The sequence below is a fragment of the Lissotriton vulgaris genome, chromosome 10 (genome assembly GCF_964263255.1).
Source record: "Lissotriton vulgaris chromosome 10, aLisVul1.2, whole genome shotgun sequence".
Classification (NCBI taxonomy): Eukaryota; Metazoa; Chordata; class Amphibia; order Caudata; family Salamandridae; genus Lissotriton; species Lissotriton vulgaris.
In genome coordinates this window covers 133,315,153-133,336,027 of record NC_141698.1, presented here as the reverse complement: position 1 = coordinate 133,336,027, position 20,875 = coordinate 133,315,153, and the positions used below count along the sequence as shown (strand labels likewise).

Below are 20,875 nucleotides of genomic sequence, written 5' to 3'. Positions count from 1 at the left end.
CGGAGTGCTTGAGCAAATCAAACACTCACCCCCAGTCAACTGATCTGGGTTTAACCCATCATCATTCTTTAGCTCACTCCACCACCCCAGTTCAGACATGGCCGTATGCAAATCAGTCTGACCCTGTGCCTCATGGGACCAGTCCAGCCCGAACTGCAAAGCCATGTCTTCCCTGGACCGGAAACAAGCATCCTGGGACCGGTTTCGGATTCATAATCCTCATCAGCCAGGCTATCTTGAATCCAGTGGCAAAGTGAGCAAGGGACCCACGTCTGGGCATACCCTGCCAACTCAGGGCTAACAAAGTGATACCAAAGGGGATGATGGACGGAGTGCTTGAGCAAATCAAACACTCACCCCCAGTCAACTGATCTGGGTTTATTCCATCTTCATTCTTTAGCTCACTCCACCACCCTAGTTCAGACATGGCCGTATGCAAATCAGTCTGACCCTGTGCCTCATGGGAACAGTCCAGCCCGAACTGCAAAGCCATGTCTTCCCTGGACCGGAAACAAGCATCCTGGGACTAGTTTTGGATTCATAATCCTCATCAGCCAGGCTATCTTGAATCCAGTGGAAGAGTGAGCAAGGGACCCACGTCTGGGCATACCCTGCCAACTCAGGGTGAACAAAGCGATACCAAAGGGGATGATGGACGGAGTGCTTGAGCAAATCAAACACTCACCCCCAGTCAACTGATCTGGGTTTATTCCATCATCATTCTTTAGCTCTATACATATGCAAATCAGTCTGACCATGTGCCTGTGTGTTTTGCTGTTCGCCCTATGTGGGAAGGGTATGCCCGACTTGGGTCCCATGCTTACTACGCCACTGGAGTCAAGCTATCCTGGCTGATGACGGCTGATAGCCAGAAACCGGTCCCAGGATGCTTGATTCCGGTCAAGGGAAGACATGGCTTGTCAGTTCGGGCTGGGCTGTTGCCATGAGGCACAGGGTCCAGACTGATTTGCATATGGCCATGTCTGAACTGGGGTGGCGTGGTGAGCAAAATAATGATGGATTAAACCCAGCTCTGTGACTGGTGATGAATGTTTTGCTAATGTGCAACATTCCGTCCATCACCTTGTGTGTTTTGCTGTACCTTTTGAGCATGCAGCATCTAATCCATTATGCTACGAGATATTGTCTCCCTGGTTGTCAGGGTTGGACTGCTATATGTGACAGTTACTTGGATGAACAATTGTAATTTTCTCAATCCAAACAGAATTTGAGAATCTTCTGGAAATTCAAATTACTGAGAACCCCTTTAACCCTTAAATGAGGAATTCAGAAATGTGATGGGCTCCCAGTTACTTGGTTTAATTGAAATTCAACTCAAACTTTTAGAGAAAAGGTTACTTGTCATTTTGTTCTGAATGAGAGCTGTGTGTGCTTCCTCAGCCAGCTCAGAAACTCTGGGAGCTGACTGTATCCCCTAAAGAAAAGCAGACTTCCATGTCACTAGTTTTATGTCCGCTGACTATCATGGGTTTGGCACTCGTATGAGCCAGTGTCTTTATTTCACAGAGTAAGGGTTCATGAATAAAGGGAACCCCTGTTCTTGACCGCTTTCTCTCCTTAGCCTTTTACTGTAACTGGATAGCCACTCTGTCATTAGAGGAGACCATGTCCTGGTAGTGCATATATTTAGATAATACTCTTTTATGTGCAATGATTATAGGGTGAGGTAGAGATTCCAATCCACCCTACTTAGAGAGTGTGTCTTACAGACACAGAAGAGGCAAAAGAGAACCCTTGTTTGTGAAGTCCAGGAATCCTGTCTCGTTGAGCAAAAGAAGACTGTGCTATTGTGATCATCTTGCAAAGTGAAGTACTTTAGATCTTCTTTACCACCCTGTTTAGAATTTGGAGATTAGGAAACACCTATTGAGATGGTCTTGACATTGCGCTAATATGGCCTTGCTACATGAAAGATTCCCAGTTAATGAGGCATAACGTAAGGATTCAGTGTTCTGCTGTGTGGTGAATAGCACTTTCTGAAGGAACATCCAGAATTAGTTTTCACGCCAGATTGATGTCTGTCAGAAAAAGCCAGTCCATGAGTACCCGCGTCCACATCTCTGTGCACTGAACTCTCTGTTCACTGAAAGTGTTTTCTCACCTGTTTACGTTAAACTTGCCTATTGTGTTAGATGTATACTAGAATGCATTTCCTCTACTAGCAATACCATCTGAACCACAGATGGATATTTACAGCCACAGTCTGAGAAACCTAGGTGCAAGAGTCACCCTTCGTTTCAGACGGTAGAATGCAATTCTGAAGGAGGTTATCTTCACTAGACTGCCTTAGGAGGATGTGCTGTAGATAAGGAATAGGAATATGTTTATTATTGCCGGTGAACGTTTGTGCCTCACTCGTGCACCTAGGCATTGCCACTGTGCCCAAAGCAGTCTAAATCCATTGTTGATCCTCCCAGTCCACTATTTTTTATGGGAATACTAAGAAACATGCAGGAGGTGGTTTTTAAAAAAATTTAAAACAGAGTCCAGTACTGCAGCAGTAAACTGACAACTTTCTAAAAAGCCTACTGTTCCTCTTTACGTTCACTGAAAATCACAGCTTGATTTCTGTTTCCAAGACCTTGGACCAATATGCCAAATGATCTTGTGAAAAGGTATCCAGAGTGGGTCATTTGTTAAAAGGGACATTTCGAGCTGGATGGATGCCAATTCACTCCGACTCAATGCTGGAAAAACAGAGATCCTCTTTTTAAACACACCATCCCCCCTGGACTCTAGTATATGGTGGCCAGAAGACCTGAGCCTAGCTCCCTCCCCAAAGACTCGGTGAGAAATCTCGGAGTTCGCTGGGACAATCAACTTAGCTTTAACAATCAGGTGCAAACAGTTGCATCCTCCTGCTTCGCTAAGATCCGCACCATAAAACGCCTTATTAACTACCTGCTGGCGGACTGCTGTAAGACTGTGATCCAGGCACTGATCATATCCCACCTCGATTACGCCAATGCCCTCTACCTTGGTATCACAGCAGGCCTCTGCCATAAACTTCAGACGTTCCAAAATGCCGCCGCCCGGCTGGTGGAGAGAATCCCTGCTAGACACCATATCACTCCACACCTCCGCAAACTTCATTGGCTGCCCATAGCTAAAAGATGTGTGTTCAAGGCCTTGACACTGGCCTTCCGAGCATCAAAAGGCAGTGGATCGGCACACCTGAAAAACACCCTGCGACCCTACGCCAACTCCAGGACTTTACGATCCAATACCCTCCACTTCCTGGAAACTCCCTGATTTAAACGCTCTCAGGCAGGCGGAAAAACTTTTGAGGTCTGTACCTCTCAGCGCTGGAACAAGCTCCCACTAGCCTTACGCACCTGTCAGACAGAATCAGCTTTCCGTAAATACCTGAAAACACATCTATTCTCCTCTTAACATTGGAAATCTGACCCCATGACCTCTATTTTTCAGAGTTCTCAGCGCCGGGACGCCCCGTTGGGGCCGCTGCGCGCTCTACAAAATTCTCAAATAAATAAATAAATATGGCTAGACTTGGGTTGAGAACCGTTCGAGACACAACTAGTAAAGGTGAAAATAACCAAAAACTTAAAAAGTGTGTTACCAACCAACAGATTTAACATAATATCCGTTTGCAATAGGGGTCGACATGTTTCAGCATACGTGACATTTATGCCACTGCTTTCATCAGGACCAGGGTATTTGCTACTGCACAAATCGCGAGAAAGAAATAGTAATTGTATCACCTGTTAATTCCAGGTTGTTCTAATTTAATTAATCCACCACATCACAAATCGGTATGGGGATAAGGCATCACCCCACCTGGCTGCAGCTCAGGTAAGAGGAGTACCACTCTGTTCGTCTGTCTCTCCCAGCGTCCCTCTGTACTGTCTGGGGAGGCAAACGGATATTATGTTAAATCTGTTGGTATGTAACACACTTTTTAAGTTTTGGACGAACTGAGAGAAATTATTAAAATTCATCTTCTACTCAGTCCTATCCAATTTTATATTCTTCACGTTCACTTTGTACTGCTACCCAGTTACCACTCACAATATAATAATTTTTCAGTATCATCCATTCATACACATATTTCTCAATGGTTAAGTTCCAGCCACGTTAACATTTGTAGGCTGAGAAAATTTTACCCTGGGTAAGGAGAACCCATATGATGTAAAAGGGCGGTACAGAGTGGCTACTGATGGGAATATTTTTCCCATACCCTTGAGATTTGTCTATTGGTTTGTCACACACACACACTTTTTTGGTTATTTTCACCTTTACTAGTTGTGTCTCGGACGGTTCTCACAGTTCCTTCTCTTTTAGACCCCTAGACATTGCTTGTTGTTAGTATTATGGTTTGGGGTATGTGTCTAGATGTGGATCGTTAATCCTGCCCTAGGACCCTCTTTCTAACTGTTGTTTTGTAGACTTTGGTTGATACTGACACCTCATAAGGTAATGTGCTACTGCTTTATTCATCTTGGTAAATGTTTGGGGGGTGGCTGGCTGTGAGTTCAGGCTAAAAAGCACGAATAAATCAAAGCCAATTATAGGAACCATTGATGAGGAATTCAGAAGTTCAAATCAAAAGTTTTTAACTGGCATCTAGAAGATCTGTACTGCACAGTTGGTATTCTTCTTGCAGAGATCCCAGAATCTGCATCAGCAATACCGAAGTAATCAAAAAATGTCCTTATTTATGAAGGGTGACTCCAACAGGTACAGAAAGGGTTATTTACAGTAGTTGAGCATGATCTGCAGGTAAATGATGCTCCCCGGAGCACAAATATATCTCTGATCAGACTCCTTCTGTGACAGAATCAATTGCAAGTACCTCCTCTCTGTGACACAACATTCCAAACCCCAACATTCAAGGCTGAGCAGAGAACAGAGAGCAACACATCACACATGGACTACATTGAATGACTCCAAAGAAAATAATCTGTTTAGAAGAAAGTGTTCCAGAATGGGACAGGCCTGTCTCACTCACACAATACAAACCCTATCAGAGAAGCTCTGGTCTATCTTTGTTGGGAGTTAGATTTCCCAGCTGTCGTATGTAAACTTTTTTCCACTTTTTATGTAAATGAGGGCGCACCCTCGCAGTCGGACAGGCTGGTTGAAGAAGCTAGATAGGTAACCAAGAGCTGGAAACTCGTGGCCACCACTGAAATAATCTCAGGCTCTTATGTACAAATCTCAATTGAGCAGAGTGGAAAGAGACTATGGTGGCCCGAGTAGTGTTGATGATGCCTTACTGCAAACTCTTTGAACTCTGAGATGGGAAAGTACTTATGTTGCTTGATGACAGCAGTGCAGGCAAAGAAGCTCTGTTGATGATATTGAGCAAAAGATTCCTCTGACACAATTAACTCATCATTAGAATGTTTTGCTTGTTTTGGGCTACAAGATAACCCGGTTTAAAGAAATAAGAAGCTAGTACTAAACTGTTCTCTGGATGAACTCTGCCAGTATCTTCAAGCATCATCTGGAAAGGATTGGCGGTAACTTTGCCTCTCGTAAGGTTAAGGTAGCAGTACTTCTTTCCAAAGGCTTCTGTGAAGTTCCCTTCTCAGTCAAAAGGACAGATGTATAGTGTCTGGGTCTTAATTTCTTACCCAGTGTTTTAAACAGTATGCAAGAATGCTGGGATAAGGTAAATAGGGAAGTTGTGGAATGGGGCGGGACGGAGGCTTGAGGGGCAAGTAGATAGCTAATCGTTTAGTTGTATCTTGAAGCAACCCAGCTGCCTTAAATTGTTAGTTTCAGTAAAAAATTATCCTCTGTGGTCAAGTATCTCTAAACATTGACTTCTTTTTTTTTTTTTACTTTTTAAAAACTGTATTTACTTTACTCACTCTTTTAACCTCCCTTGCCTGAAAGCATTTTTGTGACCATAATGTTGATGTACCCTTTTGATGGACATTCTTTTTTTTCCTTACTTGTTTTCCATTATAAAAATGTGCCCACAAAAATTGACTTTTCTTAGGGGAAGTCCTCCCCTAGCAGTTTGCTGTTGGCATGATTCCCATTCTAAGGGGCAACCTTGAGTTTAGGGTTGGGCTGGATTATGATAGCCTTCCAGTCCTCGGTGGAGTGGGTGATATCAGCCTTGACCGAGAAGCATACCACATGTTGAAGTCATCCTTATATGAATTCACAGTTGAGTTGAGGTCCAGTGCCTTGATGAAGGGTCATGTACCATCTAAAATTAAGTCCTAATGGGTTTATCTATTCCCTACAGATCACAGCAGGACCCAAAAGAGGGTGGGTACTCTCAGAATCCACACAAACTTGTACATCTTCTGGCATTGAAAGCAGCAACCATTTTCGGAACGATTCTGCAGCAGGGAGACAGGGAAACCACTGTGGGGATAAGGGGTGCTAGAAGGAGAAGGGGTTAAACATATGTCCCTTCAGGTCCTGAAGGATGGGGCTTTGAGGTGGTACTGCCTCTCAACATTACTGGGTTCCAAGGAAGAGTGAAAGTGGTGGGTTTGTGTGCCCCTGCAGATTGGATCTAAGTTAGATAGCGGAACATAAGAGACGAATCCTGCTGTACATATACAGGGAAAAAAAACTTCTTAAAGTCACTCGACACCACTGCCTAAGTACCTTGCTGATAAACTACTTTTGTATATAAATTATAAGCAACATGTATTTTTATATATGAACTTCCCCTTAAAGATACCCATTTGCTGGCTTGACTTTTTTGTTTTACTTTTATAATTAGAATCTACCCCCTCATCTTTTGGCTCCAACTCAGCAACATGTCAGGGTTAATTCAGATTATAATACTTTTGCTTCATTCTGTGCAGATGGTACTGATGACTGCCAAATTATCACATTGAAAAACTAAGTATATATTTCATGTCATGTGGACTGTTACTCTTGTAGGCGTCCATGACAAGGTATAAATTGTTGATAAAAGAAGCATATTGTCAAGTAAACGGTGTAGAAATATTTCCAGATCTTTATTCAGCCCTCTCTGAGGGCCCGGCCCAGATTTCCCAAGCATAGTTATCAGTTTGTAATCCAGTACAGTGATGCAGTGGCGGAAATGTAGATGCAGGATAAGAAAAGGAACTCATATTGTATATAAATATGCTCCTTCTTAGTGACTGTTGGGTATCCAGTGTTCAACATATTCAGCTTCTTGAACGGAAAGGAACCACTTGGGTAACAGGGGGTGTTGAATAAAATGGGAGGCAGCGCTTTACCAAAGAATGAGTCTAGGGTGCTAGGGACTGTCTCAGATGTCACAAAGTCACTTACGTCCCCTTTGGGGAACAATCACTGATCTCATTCTTGTATGGAGAAGAGGATTTGGTTCGTTAAAAAGGAGTAGTTTCTTTTCTGTAACTCCAGTTCTGTAGTAGGGGTATCTCTGTTATAGTCATAATCTAGTGAATAGTCCCGCCCATGTGCGTGGACCCCGGAGCAATCAAAAATAATCTCTAAAGTGTCGAAAAAATGCAGAACTGCACAGACACTTAAGAGAGAATTTAAAGACATATAATGCAGCCTATAAAAAGGCTACACTGTCCAGTACTTCAGCTAGAAATTCCACCAAAAATCCACAAAAACAGCAAAGCCTGTCCAGATTTTCCCTGTCTTCAGTACAAACCCCTCTGGAAGATAGAGAGGAAGGCATGGACAGACAAGCCCCATAGGCTGCCATTATGTGGCTCAGAACAGGATACTGTGCCTTTAAGAGAACTTTCCAGAACTTCACAGTATCCCAGAATGCCTTGCAGGTCTCCCTTACTTTCAGTTCTTTTTGAAGGCGTAAAACGCCAGACCTGTAGCATTTCTTACATGAATATCTCTCTCCACCGGGGAGGAGGGCGGGCGCTTATGACTATAACAGAGATACCCCTACTACAGAACTGGAGTTACAGAAAAGAAACTACTCCTTCTGTAGTAGGGGATCTCTGTGTATAGTCATAATCTAGTGAATAGAATGGCAAGCCCATCCCCACAACAAAGCGGCGGTGGAGAAAAGAAAACCAACACCACTATTGTGCGAACAAATTCCGCAGTGAAGCCTGTCCAACCTGAGCATCTGCTCTGGCATCAGCGTCCAGACAGTAATGCCTAGCAAAGGTATGAACCGACTTCCAAGTGGCGGCCTTGCAGATCTCTGCAATCGGCACATTACGGAGCAAGGCTGTCGTGGCAGCCTTGCCCCTGGTGGAATGAGCCTTAGGCTTACCTCCTAAGATCTTATTAGCTTTCTGGTAACATAGTTGTATGCAGGACACAATCCACCTAGAAATGGACTGCTTAGAGGTCGCAAGACCCGTCCTGACTGATCCGTAATTGATAAACAATTGGTCTGACCTAGGTACATCTTTGGTCTTATCAAGATAAAATTTCAACACCCTCCGAACATCCAGGGAATGTAAGGAACGTTCCGCTGGAGAAGAGGGATTCTGAAAAAAACGTAGGCAAAGTTATAGTTTGATTGACATGAAAGTCAGAAACAACCTTGGGAAGAAATTTAGGGTGAGTCCGCATAACAACCTTAGCAGCATGAAATACAGTATAAGGTTCATTACAACACAGTGCCTGAATTTCACTCACCCTGCGGGCCGATGTAATGGCCACGAGGAACGCCGCCTTCCAGGATAGGTGCTGCAACGAAGCCTTATGAATGGGTTCAAAAGGCTCCTTCATCAAACTGGACAGCACCACATTCAATTCCCATGAAGGCGAAGGAAGCCTGACAGGAGGGAACACTTTCTTCAAGCCTTCCAAAAAGTCTTTGATCACAGGGATTTGAAAGAAGAAAGTCTGTGAAGGGCTTTTCCTGTAGGCAGTCAATGCAGCGAGATGAACCCTAATAGAGTGAACATTAAGGCCAGATCGCGCCAAATGTAGAAGATAGGGAAGTATGACATCTTCCTTGCACGTCGTAGGATCCAAGTTTCTGGACACACACCAGATACAAAACCTCTTCCACTTGTAAGCGTAGGACGTTCGAGTGGAGGGCCTCTTAGACTCCTTCAGTATGTCCATACAATCTTCAGGTAGATTCAAATGTCCATATTGCACTACCTCAGGAGCCATGCCGCCAAACTCAAGGACGAGAGGTTGGGGTGCACCATCTGCCCCCCGAACTTCGTGAGAAGGTCCGGCCTGCACGGCAACCGAATGTGCGGAAGGAGGGACCGGTGAAGAAGGTCCGTGAACCACCACTGTCTGGGCCATTCCGGGGCAATCAGGATCATCCGTGCCCTGGACCGGGACAGCTTGATGAGCACCGCCGGAATCAGGGGAATGGGCGGAAAAGCGTAAACAAAGCTGTTCGACCAGTTGATCCAGAGTGCATTCCCCAGCGTCCCTTGCTGGTAGTACCTGGAGGCGAAGTCTCGGCATTTGCTGTTTTCGGCGGTGGCGAACAGATCTATGTCTGGAGTGCCCCACCTTGCGAAGACTTCTCCTAGTACGTTGTCGTTTATGACCCACTCGTGGTTTTCCAGAATCAGCCTGCTCAGTGCGTCCGCCTGAACATTCTGTAAACCTGGCAGATGGGTAGCCGTTATCGTCAATCCTCTTGCCAGAAGCCAGTGCCAGATCGTCTGCGCCTCCCGAGACAGGGTGCGCGATCTTGACCCCCCCTGCTTGTTGAGGTAATACATGGTGGTCGTATTGTCCGTCTGCACAAGCAGAGAGTTGGTCCGGAAGGACGGATGAAAGGCCTTCAGTGCCAAGTGAACAGCTCTGAGTTCCAGGAAATTGATGTGATACGTGGACTCCGCCTGAGACCACGTGCCTTGGATCTGTAAGTCCCCCGAATGCGCTCCCCAGCCCTGGAGAGAAGCATCCGTCACGATCGTCTGAGTAGGAATGTCCTTGTGGAAGGGAACCCCTCTGAGGAGATTCTCCGCTGAACACCACCACTTCAGAGACTGAAGAGCATGCAGAGACAGGTGTATCTTGTCGTCCCAAGATCCCCTCCTCTGGTCCCATTGGTCCTCCAAGCACTCCTGTAGAGGTCTCATGTGTAGCCGTGCATGAGGAGTGAGGAAGATACAAGAGGCCATCGACCCCAGTAGAGAAGACACCGTCCTCACTGTCGTAGATGGAACGGTCATAAGAGCCTGAGCCTTCCGAAGGATCGATTTCAGTCGCTCCTCCGAAGGAGACACGCTTGCTGACAGCGTATTGATGGAGGCTCCCAAGTACTGAATGCACTGGACCGGGATCGGGACAGACTTGGACATGTTGATGTGCAACCCCAGCTTGTTCAAGAGAACGCACGTCTTCTGGAAGTCTGCTTGAGCTTCTGAGAAGGAGGAGGCCTTGATCAACCAATCGTCCAGGTACGGGTAGACAAACACCTTGCCTTTCCGTAGGTGTGCCGCTACCACTGCCATGCACTTCGAGAATGTCCTGGGTGCAGACTTCAGTCCGAAGGGCAGCACCGTGTATTGGTAATGATTGGCGCCGACTTGAAATCGCAGAAACTTCCTGTGCTTGTGCGCGATGGGCACGTGGAAGTACGCATCCTGTAGGTCTATGGCACAAAGCCAGTCCCCCTGTTGCAGCTGAGGATAAATCTGATGCAACGACAACATGCAAAATTTTTCCCTGCGAATCCACTTGTTTGCCTGCCGCAAGTCCAGAATGGGCCGGAACTCGTTCTTGTCCTTCTTGCGAACCAGAAAGAACCGGGAGTACAGGCCTCTTCCTCTTTGAGACAGAGGTACGTCTTCTATCGCCCTTTTCCTCAACAGGATATCGGCATCCGCCTGGAGCTCGCGCAGCTGAGACTGCGAGCTGACCGGAGGGATCGCTGGAGGAGGGCTGATGAACCGAAGACTGTATCCATTGCAAACAATATTCAGCACCCACTTGTCCTGAGTAATTTTTCTCCACTCTGCCAGGAAAGATTGAACGCTTCCCCCCACCGGAGTGGGTAACGGATGACGGGGAAGTAACCGCTCAGGGTCGAGACCCGGCCGGGCCCTTGTTCGCGGTAGAGGGCTGCTGTCCACCTCTACCCCTCTGACGTTTTTGGAAAGGCCTTCGGAACTGCTGCTGTTGTTGCTGCTGCTGTTGTCCGGAAGACTGTCCTCTACCTTTCCCTTGTGAACCGAACCGCCGTTGGAACTGGCGGTATGGCTTCTTGTCCTTGGGCTTTTCCAAGCCCACTGCCGTCAGGGTTTCTGCCTCGGCCTTCATCCGGGCCATCTAGTCATCAGCGTGTTTTCCGAAGAGCGTGTCCCCGGAAAACGGCAGATTGGCCACTCGCTGTTGTGCCTCGGGCTTGAGGGATGTAAGCTGAGCCATGCATGGCGGCGTTTGTTGATACCGTGGCAGTAGCCATGTGCCGCCAACAAGGCAATATCCGCCGCGGCACTGATGGCCTAGTTCGAAACCAGCATCCCCTCCTTGACGATCTCCATGAAATCCTCCTTCTTGTCGCGCGGCACAAGGTCCGCAAACTGTTCCATGGAGTCCCAAAGCGACCGGTCATATCGACCCAGTAGCGCTGAGTCGCTGGAAGCCTTCATCGTGGTGGAAGAAGTCCTGCATGCTTTCCTTCCCGCCGAATCAATCCAGCGGCTCTCCTTGTCCGGAGGCACGGTGGAGGACGGGGAGGTAGAGTGTTGTTTCCTGGCCGCCGTAACGATCACTGAGTCGGCGACTGGATCCATCCTCAGGAAGGCCGGGTCAGAGTCCGGTGCCCTGTATTTCTTCAAAAGCCTAGAAGGAGCGGCCCTGACCACCGCAGGCGTAAGAAATAGTTCTTGTGCCGGTTCAACCAGTCCCGGAACCAAGGGCAACAGAGGGCGAGACAGGTGCTTCTTGTGCAAAGTCTCGAATATCACGGACGTCGTAGGTGTAGGAGCCGTCACCGTGATACCCAACTTCGCGGCCCCCCTCAGGAGAACATCCTGGAACGTGCCGATGTCATCGATGGGAGACACCCTAGTGTCCGGGGAATCGGACAGTGTCGGGGAATAGGAGCGAGTCCTGGAAGATGTATCCGTCCTGGATCTGTGCCTCCTATGGCGTCGTCTGGAACGAGTGGAGGACCTACGCCTGCTCCTCGATCGTTCTCTCCGTCTGGAGCGAGACTTCGACCTCCTGGGCTTAGGCCGTTCCACCGGCCTGTCCGGGGTGGCCGACTGGGGCTTACGCGGTTCTTTAGACTTGGGAGTCTTCTTGGGAGGGGTCGGAAGATGAGGCAACGAGGCCGACCTTGGTGGGACCGGTGGAGGCTTCTCTGGTAGAGGAGGCAACGGAGGAGGTGTAGGCATCCTCGGACGCGGGCCTCTAGGCAACGGAGGAGGAGGTGGAACGGACTTCTTTGGAGTATAAACCTCCGAGTGCACCGATCCCGGTGATCCACCAATCTTCCTGGGCTGAGGGGAGCCCCCCACAGCCTCAGGCCGCTTAGTACGGGCATCCGGCACCGTCGACCGGTGTTCAGGAGTCGACTGCCGGTCCCTCGACGTCGAGCGGCCCTTCGGCGTCGACCGTCGCTTCCTCTTCGGCGTCGAGCGACTCACGTGTCTCGACGTCGACCCGGACCATCTCAACGACGACCTCCTGTGTCTTGACGGCGACCGCTTGCGCCTCGACGGCGACCGCCTCGACGTCGTCTTGTGGTGTCTCGACGTCGACCTTGACGACGACGACCTCCTTCGCCTAGACGGGGCACGCCTCCGTCTCGCCGGCGAGTGCTTCTGCGTCGACGGCGGGCTCGACGACGAGGATCCCCTCGACGACGATGAAGTCTTGTGCCTGGAAGGCGATCGACGGTATTGCCTCGGCGGCGTGCGTCGACGCCGATCCTGTCGACGTCGGTCCTGTCGACGACGATCGCTCGACGTCGACGCCGAAGACAGCGACGACGAGACCGTCTCCGCGTCCGACGGCGGCCTATGCAGGTCCCTCGACGGTCGACGCTTTCTCGACCCAGAGCCCTGGGGAGAAGGGGAGCTGGCCTTGGACTTCCCCCTCGACGTCTTGGAGGGTGCCACCGACCCAGACGGAGAATGGGGACGTGTGCTGGGCTTCCTGCCCCCGGGGAGCCCCCCAGGGGCCTCAGCATGGGCAGAAGAAGCCCCTCCAGACCCACCTTGCGCCTTCTGTCTCCTTTCTTCGCGTCCCTGAAGCCTGATTTTCTTTCTGTCTTTCAGGGTCCTGCCAGAGAAACCCTGGCAGATCTCGCACTCCTCAGGGATGTGGGAAGAGGGAAGGCAGAGGATACAGACCTCATGGGGATCTGTCTTGGCCTTCTTCCTGGAGCACTTTGGGCATTTATCAAATAATGCAGGCATTATTTCGACCCAGGAGTGCCAAAAGTCAAGAAGAAAGCTGTAATGTACAGATAAAGTACACAAAAAACGATTTTAGTGCAAAACACCAACAAAAACCCTTGAATAGGGAGAGCTCAATGCTCCAGGGTCCTGCTAGCAGGAGCCGGAAAAAAGAACTGAAAGTAAGGGAGACCTGCAAGGCATTCTGGGATACTGTGAAGTTCTGGAAAGTTCTCTTAAAGGCACAGTATCCTGTTCTGAGCCACATAATGGCAGCCTATGGGGCTTGTCTGTCCATGCCTTCCTCTCTATCTTCCAGAGGGGTTTGTACTGAAGACAGGGAAAATCTGGACAGGCTTTGCTGTTTTTGTGGATTTTTGGTGGAATTTCTAGCTGAAGTACTGGACAGTGTAGCCTTTTTATAGGCTGCATTATATGTCTTTAAATTCTCTCTTAAGTGTCTGTGCAGTTCTGCATTTTTTCGACACTTTAGAGATTATTTTTGATTGCTCCGGGGTCCACGCACATGGGCGGGACTATTCACTAGGTTATGACTATACACAGAGATCCCCTACTACAGAATAATATACACATGTATTTTTTAACATAAACTTAATTTTAGTATTGACTAAAAGACATTTTAAATGGCTGCCCTTGTTATCCTAAGAAAATTATTTTGATGTTTAGACTTTAACCTTTTTTCAGTGTAATACATTATTTCCTTGGAAGAGTGTTATGGCTAACATATGAACTCTAGTCATCCTAATTAATGTTTTTTTCCATTCAGAGAATTCTGTTTAAGTTTGACTTTTTGCTCTATGCTTGTACAGGGCCGGCGAGTGCATCAAATAGAGGACCAGGAACAAAATTCAAGAGGGCTAGCAGCACCACAGACAAAGAACCAAGTGCCAAGAAGCCCCGAACATGTGGAATTTGCCATCAGCCTGGTCACACCAGGACAAAGTGCCCACAGAATAGATGAAAGAGAAGTTAATTTTCTCCTTAGTAGTCTTTATCAAAACTTTGTAGCGATCATCGGATGGAGCACATATTTTAAAGACCTTCAAAGTTCTCAGCCTTATTACTCAATATTCTTTATTTTAAGTTCTTCCTCATCACACACATTAATTGCTAGATGTTTAAAGTGTTCAAACTGAACTTCTCTGAAATATATTTGCATGAGTGAATTGATGCAAACATGGGCGTCTACAAGGTCTTCTGTTTTAGGAGTATGTTGGAGAGCAGTTTACTATAAACAAAAAGTTCAAACTTTCCCCATCCGATTCCTGAGATCACCCATATAGAGAAAAGCATATCATAGTTGAGTTAATAACCCTGATACATCAATTGTTGCTCTTGGGACAAGCAATGTATTGACTTTTCACCTTGCTCTCAAATGCACAAGTATATATGCCTGTGTTTGAGACCCAAGGGAACCGAATAGTCACACAAGCTTTTTGTTTTTCATGAGGTTTTATTCAATATCCTGTTTTATAAGTGCATTCTAACTTACAAAGAAAATGTAGAATTTTGATAAAATTATTTTGTAAATTAGCAGTTTAGTCTTTCTGAAGATAATTTGGTTAAAGTTGTATTTAGCCAAAAAACAAATATTAATGTGCAATCTGAAGAGACCTATTGGCATTATGGCAACCAAAGGCACCTCTTCAAAGTCTTCTTGGAAGTTTGAAATTTGGAAATTTTAAACGCAAACAGTTTTCAACATTATTCTACTGTTTGAAAAAAATTTACATACTAAGATCTTCATCACCACATCCCCAAAGAAACTTAAACCAGTCACATAGAATAATGTTTTTCTGGATTGCCTTAAATGTATTTCAGAGGAACTGCCAGCCTCTTGGGTTCACAGTAATATTTGGCTGTGTTTGAGTTTCTTATTTACAATAAATCATATTCACGAGTGCTTTTTGGAAAAGTAGAATTGGAAACCCCGAGAGCTATAATTTAATATCGTACTTTGCTACCTCAAAGCTCATTTGACGATTTGGATTGAGGGGAACTCTCAAGCCTAGAAAAAGTAATAATAATTAAAATAGAATGGATTTTTTACCAACCAGACTTGATTGTTTTTTTTTTTATATTTGAAAATGCTTGGGTTTTATTTTTACATTGCTCTAAAACACAAAGTAGTGAAAGCGTGTGCTTGTCAACATCTTGGGAGCAGCAAGACTGCCTAAATCTCAACAGATGCGCGCACACACACTTGATGCTGACATCTATTAGTTTCTTCATAGGCAGAAGAGTTTCCCTTTGAGATGTTTATGCTTTGTGTTTAATACTGTAATGAAGAAATAGGTTGCATAAAAGCTTCTTTTGTCTGAGAACCTTTGCAAATATCTTCATTCTTTGAAAGAAAGAGTTGGGTTTCCTTTGTTACCCCTGAGAACTTCAAAAAGACCTTTCACTGCAATCTAAAAAAGGGGACCAGTATTTACACAACTTAAGACAAGATGCACACGGCTTGAAAGACAATTCATTAGATGCATTTAACATCTGGTATGGTTTTAAGAATTTTAAAGAAAAGCCGCTCATTCATATTATTTGAGATATAGATTTTTTTATTTTATTTGTATACTCACCTCAGCCTCTATGACTGGAATTTGCCCGCTGTTTTTTGTCAGGCATTTGACTGTCGAGGAAGAGGGAAGTTTCTCATAAGTGTGGTGTTTCAGTAAAGGATCGGCAAAGCCTAGAAAATCTATATTCAGAAGACTAAAATAGAGATGGAAAGTAAGTATCGTATTGTGAACATAGCACTTTTTTTAATACAAGTATAAAATGTGTTTCACTATACAGGATTGACCTGTTCCTGTGTTTAGGAAATGGTACCTTTGTTATGTTATGTTATGTTAACAAGTGGTTTGTATAGCGCGCGGTTACTCAGGCAGAGTGTCCCGGCGCTGTGTAGATCTGTGGAGAGACGTGGGCGTAGAACAGGCGCACTAGATGCTGAAAAGCCAGGTCTTTAGGCCTTTCCTGAAGGACAGGAGGTTGTCAGCTTTCCTCAGCGAGAGGGGGAGCTTGTTCCAAAGCTGCGGGGCACAAGCTCTGTAAGAGCGGCCTCCAATGCGTGAAAGCTTTACAGGTGGAATAACAGCAAGGGCTTGAGTGGCTGACCGAAGCGATCTTGTGGGATGGTAGAACTGAACATGTTTCCTGAGGTAAACTGCACCGGTACCATGTAAGGACTTGAAGGTCAAGGTTAAAGTCTTGAAGATGATACGTTTCCTTACCGGAAGCCAGTGGAGTGCCTCAAGGAGGGGCGAGGTATGAGATCTGCGGCCTAAACCGAAGATGGCCCTTGCAGCGGAGTTTTGGACAGACTGTAAGCGAGATAGGAGGTATTCTGGTAGCCCTAAGTAGAGCACATTGGCATAGTCCAGCCTGGATCCAATCATTGCTTGAACAGTGATTCTCCTATGAGCCTGAGACAATGGAGGAAGAAATTTCCTAAGTATTCGTAGCTGGCCAAAGCATTGGCCGACCAAAGCAAGGATCTGGGGTTTGAAGGTAAGACCATTGTCAAATTTGACGCCCAGGTTCTTAGCGACCGCAGTAGGAGAGGAAGGAGGATGCATATCTGCCGGCCACCAAGATTTCCATTGAGTGTCAGGAGAACAGCCAAAAAATATAATTTCAGACTTGTCTGAATTACATTTAAGCTGGTTCAGCTGAAACCAGGAAAAAACTGCCTCTAAACAGCTTTTAATAGAGTCACCCGCGAAATCAGTGTTCTTGTCACAGGTAAATAGCAGCTGCGTGTCGTCCGCATAGGACACGATACGCGCGCCAAAGGTCTCTGCTAGTTCGGCCAGAGGGGAGAGATAAATGTTAAATAAAGTGGGGCTAAGGACAGATCCCTGTGGCACTCCCACATCAAGAGATGGAACTGTTGCTGAGAAAGGGGGTGACCAGATCAATTGTTGACGTTCGGCGAGAAAGGACTTAAGCCAATTGAACACCGTCCCTCTAATCCCGATCTCCTGAAGTCTGGAAAGGAGCCAGTTGTGAGGGACGGTGTCGAAGGCCGCTGAGAGGTCTAATAGTACCAGCATAGCCTTCCCACCGCGGTCAGTCACTCCCTTTATGGTCTCCGTTACCTCCAGTAATGCTGTTTCTGTACTGAGGTTAGAGCGGAAACCTGACTGCGTCTGGTGGAGAATGTCATGGGCCTCTATGAATTGTGACAAGGTAGAATGGACATGCTTTTCGGCGAGTTTGGCCAGGGCAGGGAGCAGAGATATAGGCCTGTAATTAGAGTGCTCCAACGGATTCAAATTAGATTTTTTTATGAGAGGGATGACATGAGCCTTTTTCCAGGCCTTTATTTTTAAGATACAATACATATAATGGTTGTATAAATCACTTACCAATTAAACTACATCATTATGTTTTCTCTAATTCTTGGAGTTGGATTTTGAGCCATTTACCTTATAGAGTTATGACTTTTAAATGGATATAATTATATCTAGATTTTTGTTTTCACCAGGTGAATCCAGTCCAGCACACACATGCTGTTTTAACTTTTCTCCCTCTCTGGTTTATAGTTGCTCTTCAAAGTAGACAAACATTAGAGATTCTTAGCTCACTCTGCGACTCATTTGAGCAGAAGCAGATTGAGTTGTCCTACTAAACAATAAATACCTATTTGAGTCTGGCTTGTTTTCAAAAGGACACATCTTAAAACAAATCCATCAAATGTAGTAAAACAAAAAGGTAAATACTATACAAAATGAAGGAGAATATATAATGTATCAAAGATCCTTATCATCCTGTGTAGAAATGGACCATTAACACATAACCTAAACAGAATGGTCAAAAGCCCAACTATTCAGATTGTTTAGTTAATTAAGGGGACAGTTTTGCAGAATCTGTTGTGACTGAGGGGTGTTGATGATGCCGGGATAGAGATAAAGGTGTAACTATTCATGTTATTCTATTCAGAGTGCTGCCATCTGCTGCTTCAGTTGCAACACCTATAGAGAAGCCACATCTCTAGCAATGTTGATGAAGTTGAGTCAACATATATTCCAGATTTCAAGAGTGCCAGGAAAATATGTTCCCTAAACGTTTTTTTTAAATGTTTAATATTTTTATGTTGACATGCTCTAATAAAACTTTTATATTGTAAAAATGTACTTCATTTGTTTGCTTAGTTTGGCAATTCAGTCCTATTCTCAGATTCCTCTGATGCACAATCCATCCAAGTTTGTCCATCTCTCAATACTCAGAGAGAAATAGCTACAAAATTGAGCTCAGCCTTATGATCTGCAAAGTACCCAATTTCATTGAGGTGCATCTTACGCAGAACTGTTTAGAAAACAGGTTATGAACGTAATTTTTAACACTTGCCATCCTCACTCATTGAATTGTTTATGTACATGGCATGACAGATAAGTAGCACGTTCTAAACCTGCTGTTGCAACTGGCATATTAAACAACAAAAGCTGATGAGTCCAACGCAGAAATCTTTAGTTAAAGTGCTCCTTCCAATCCCTCATAGAAGTGTTTGGTAATTGAACGAGTATGTACACATTTTTCTGCAGGCATGTTTTGCAAAAATTGTTTTGGATCAGTATGACTAAAGTATGATATTAAGGTGAGAATAGGCAGCATATCAAAGTCAGTTTTAGTTTAATACGGTGGCTGTAGTTTGATTCTTTTTTTCTAAAACATTTATCTCATTAATAATGTTGTTCCTAGCGTTGCTTGCCTTAACCTCACTCAGCACATTGACACCCCCACGCACATCAAAGGCCATACTCTTGACCAAGTGTGGTCAATTAATGTCAACCTGATTAATCAGGCAGTTCAATCCTGTGCTTGGTCTGATCTCTATATTATCAGTTTTAATCTGCTCCTCTACTGAGTTCTAACCCTTCTCACTCTAAAAGCATCTTTAGAAACTGGAACCGGGTAGATCTGGGCAAATTAGGAGAAACTCTATCTAGGGAGCAGCCGTTATCTGAAAGCGATCCAGACAACTGAGAGAGCAAGATTACCGACTGGCAAAGGAGAAGGCCTTTAGCCTCCATGCTCATTCACAGACTAAAACCTACAGCCCCAGGCCGTGCGAAGCCTCCAAATGGTTTAACAAGGACCTGAAAACCATTAAACTCCAAGTACGCCAAGCTGAGCGGAAATGGAGGAAACCTTATAAAGTGGAAAATAAACTTGATTACACCACCAATTGACATCAGTATAAGGCGGCTATCCTGGAGGCTAAGAGAGTCTTCTTTACGAATAGGGTACTCGATTCCGATAATGGTTCTAAAGAAATCTTTAAGATAATAAAAGAACTCTCTAACCCAAGCCGTGTGACCCCCTCCTTTGTGCCCAGCCAGGAACTTGCAATGACCTGAATTCCTTTTTTTTTTTTTTTTAGAAAAACAATCCAAAATTCTATTGCCCCCACCAACTGTAGTTCCAGAGACACAAGGACAACTCCAATTTATGTTTTCTCAACTCCCTCCCCTTGATGGATAAGAAATGCTTCTTAGACCTCGTAGTTAAGGTCAAATCAGATTCCCCCAAAGAGGACTATCCCATTAACGTCTCAAAAGCAATCTATTGTTCCTTTCCAAATATTTTTCTTACATTTCTGAACCTTTCATTGTCCCTTGGCATTGTACCGCTTGCTTTCAAAGAAGCAGTGGTCATTCACTTCAAAAAAAGTATGGCATAGACCCCAATAAACTGGAGAACTAAAGACCTATTTCTCTTCTCCCATTCCCAGCTAAAGTGTTGGAGACCCATGTGGCCACTTGCCTCAGCTTTTTACTAAAAACTACTAAATTCCTGGACAATCGTCAGGCAGGTTACCGTCCTGCGCATTCCACCGAAGCAGTGATTCTAACGGTACTGGACAACCTCAAGGGACAGGCCTATGTGGATAGCACTCAGGCCCTGATCCTCCTTGAGCTGTCTGCGGCATTTGACACCGTGAACCACAACATTTTGTTGGATCGCATTGCAGCAGCAGGTCTCAGGGGCTCAGCACTCAACAGGTTCGGCTCCTTTTTGAAGGACAATAAACAGTCAGTGTGGCTATCGCCCTTCAAGTCCAGAATAGTAGAGCTGAACTGTGGCTTTCCTCAGGACTCCTCCCTTTCGCCAATTCTGTTCAATATCTATATATGTCCCCTGATTTCGGGTGTACGACAGATGGGTGTAAAAATCTTCAACTATGCTGACGACATGCAGCTTATCTTCGCCCTTGACAACTCCACAGAATCTAAGGACTTCATTAGGAGGTCTATGCTGCATGTCAAAACGTGGATAAATGAAAACCAACTAGCTAAATTCTGAAAAGACCGAGATCATTGTTTCCCACAGTAAACTTGACTGCTGGACTCCCTCCTATTGGGCCCATGAACTAGGTGTGGCACCTACTCCAAAACCTGCTATAAAAAGTCTGGGTCTTCACATTTATGCTGATCTCTCCATGAGCACCCAAATTGGCTCAGTGACATCGGCATGCTTTGTCCAATTGCGCAAACTGCGCAAGATCAGATGTTTTTTCCAGTAAGGAGGCCATCACACAAATTGCCATAGCCCTAATTCTCTCGCCTGCAGAT

At 45.5% G+C, this 20,875-nt stretch overlaps 1 protein-coding gene across 1 annotated transcript in view; it reads left to right on the top strand.

The window, feature by feature from the left end:
- Positions 1–15,351, top strand: part of TOP3A (DNA topoisomerase III alpha) — a 200,142-nt gene extending 184,791 nt beyond the window's left edge. The window contains exon 19 of the mRNA XM_086940709.1: positions 14,108–15,351. Coding sequence (XP_086796835.1) covers positions 14,108–14,259 — 152 coding nt within the window. The 3' untranslated portion in view covers positions 14,260–15,351. The remainder of the gene's footprint in view (positions 1–14,107) is intronic.
- The last annotated feature ends 5,524 nt before the right edge of the window (positions 15,352–20,875 follow it).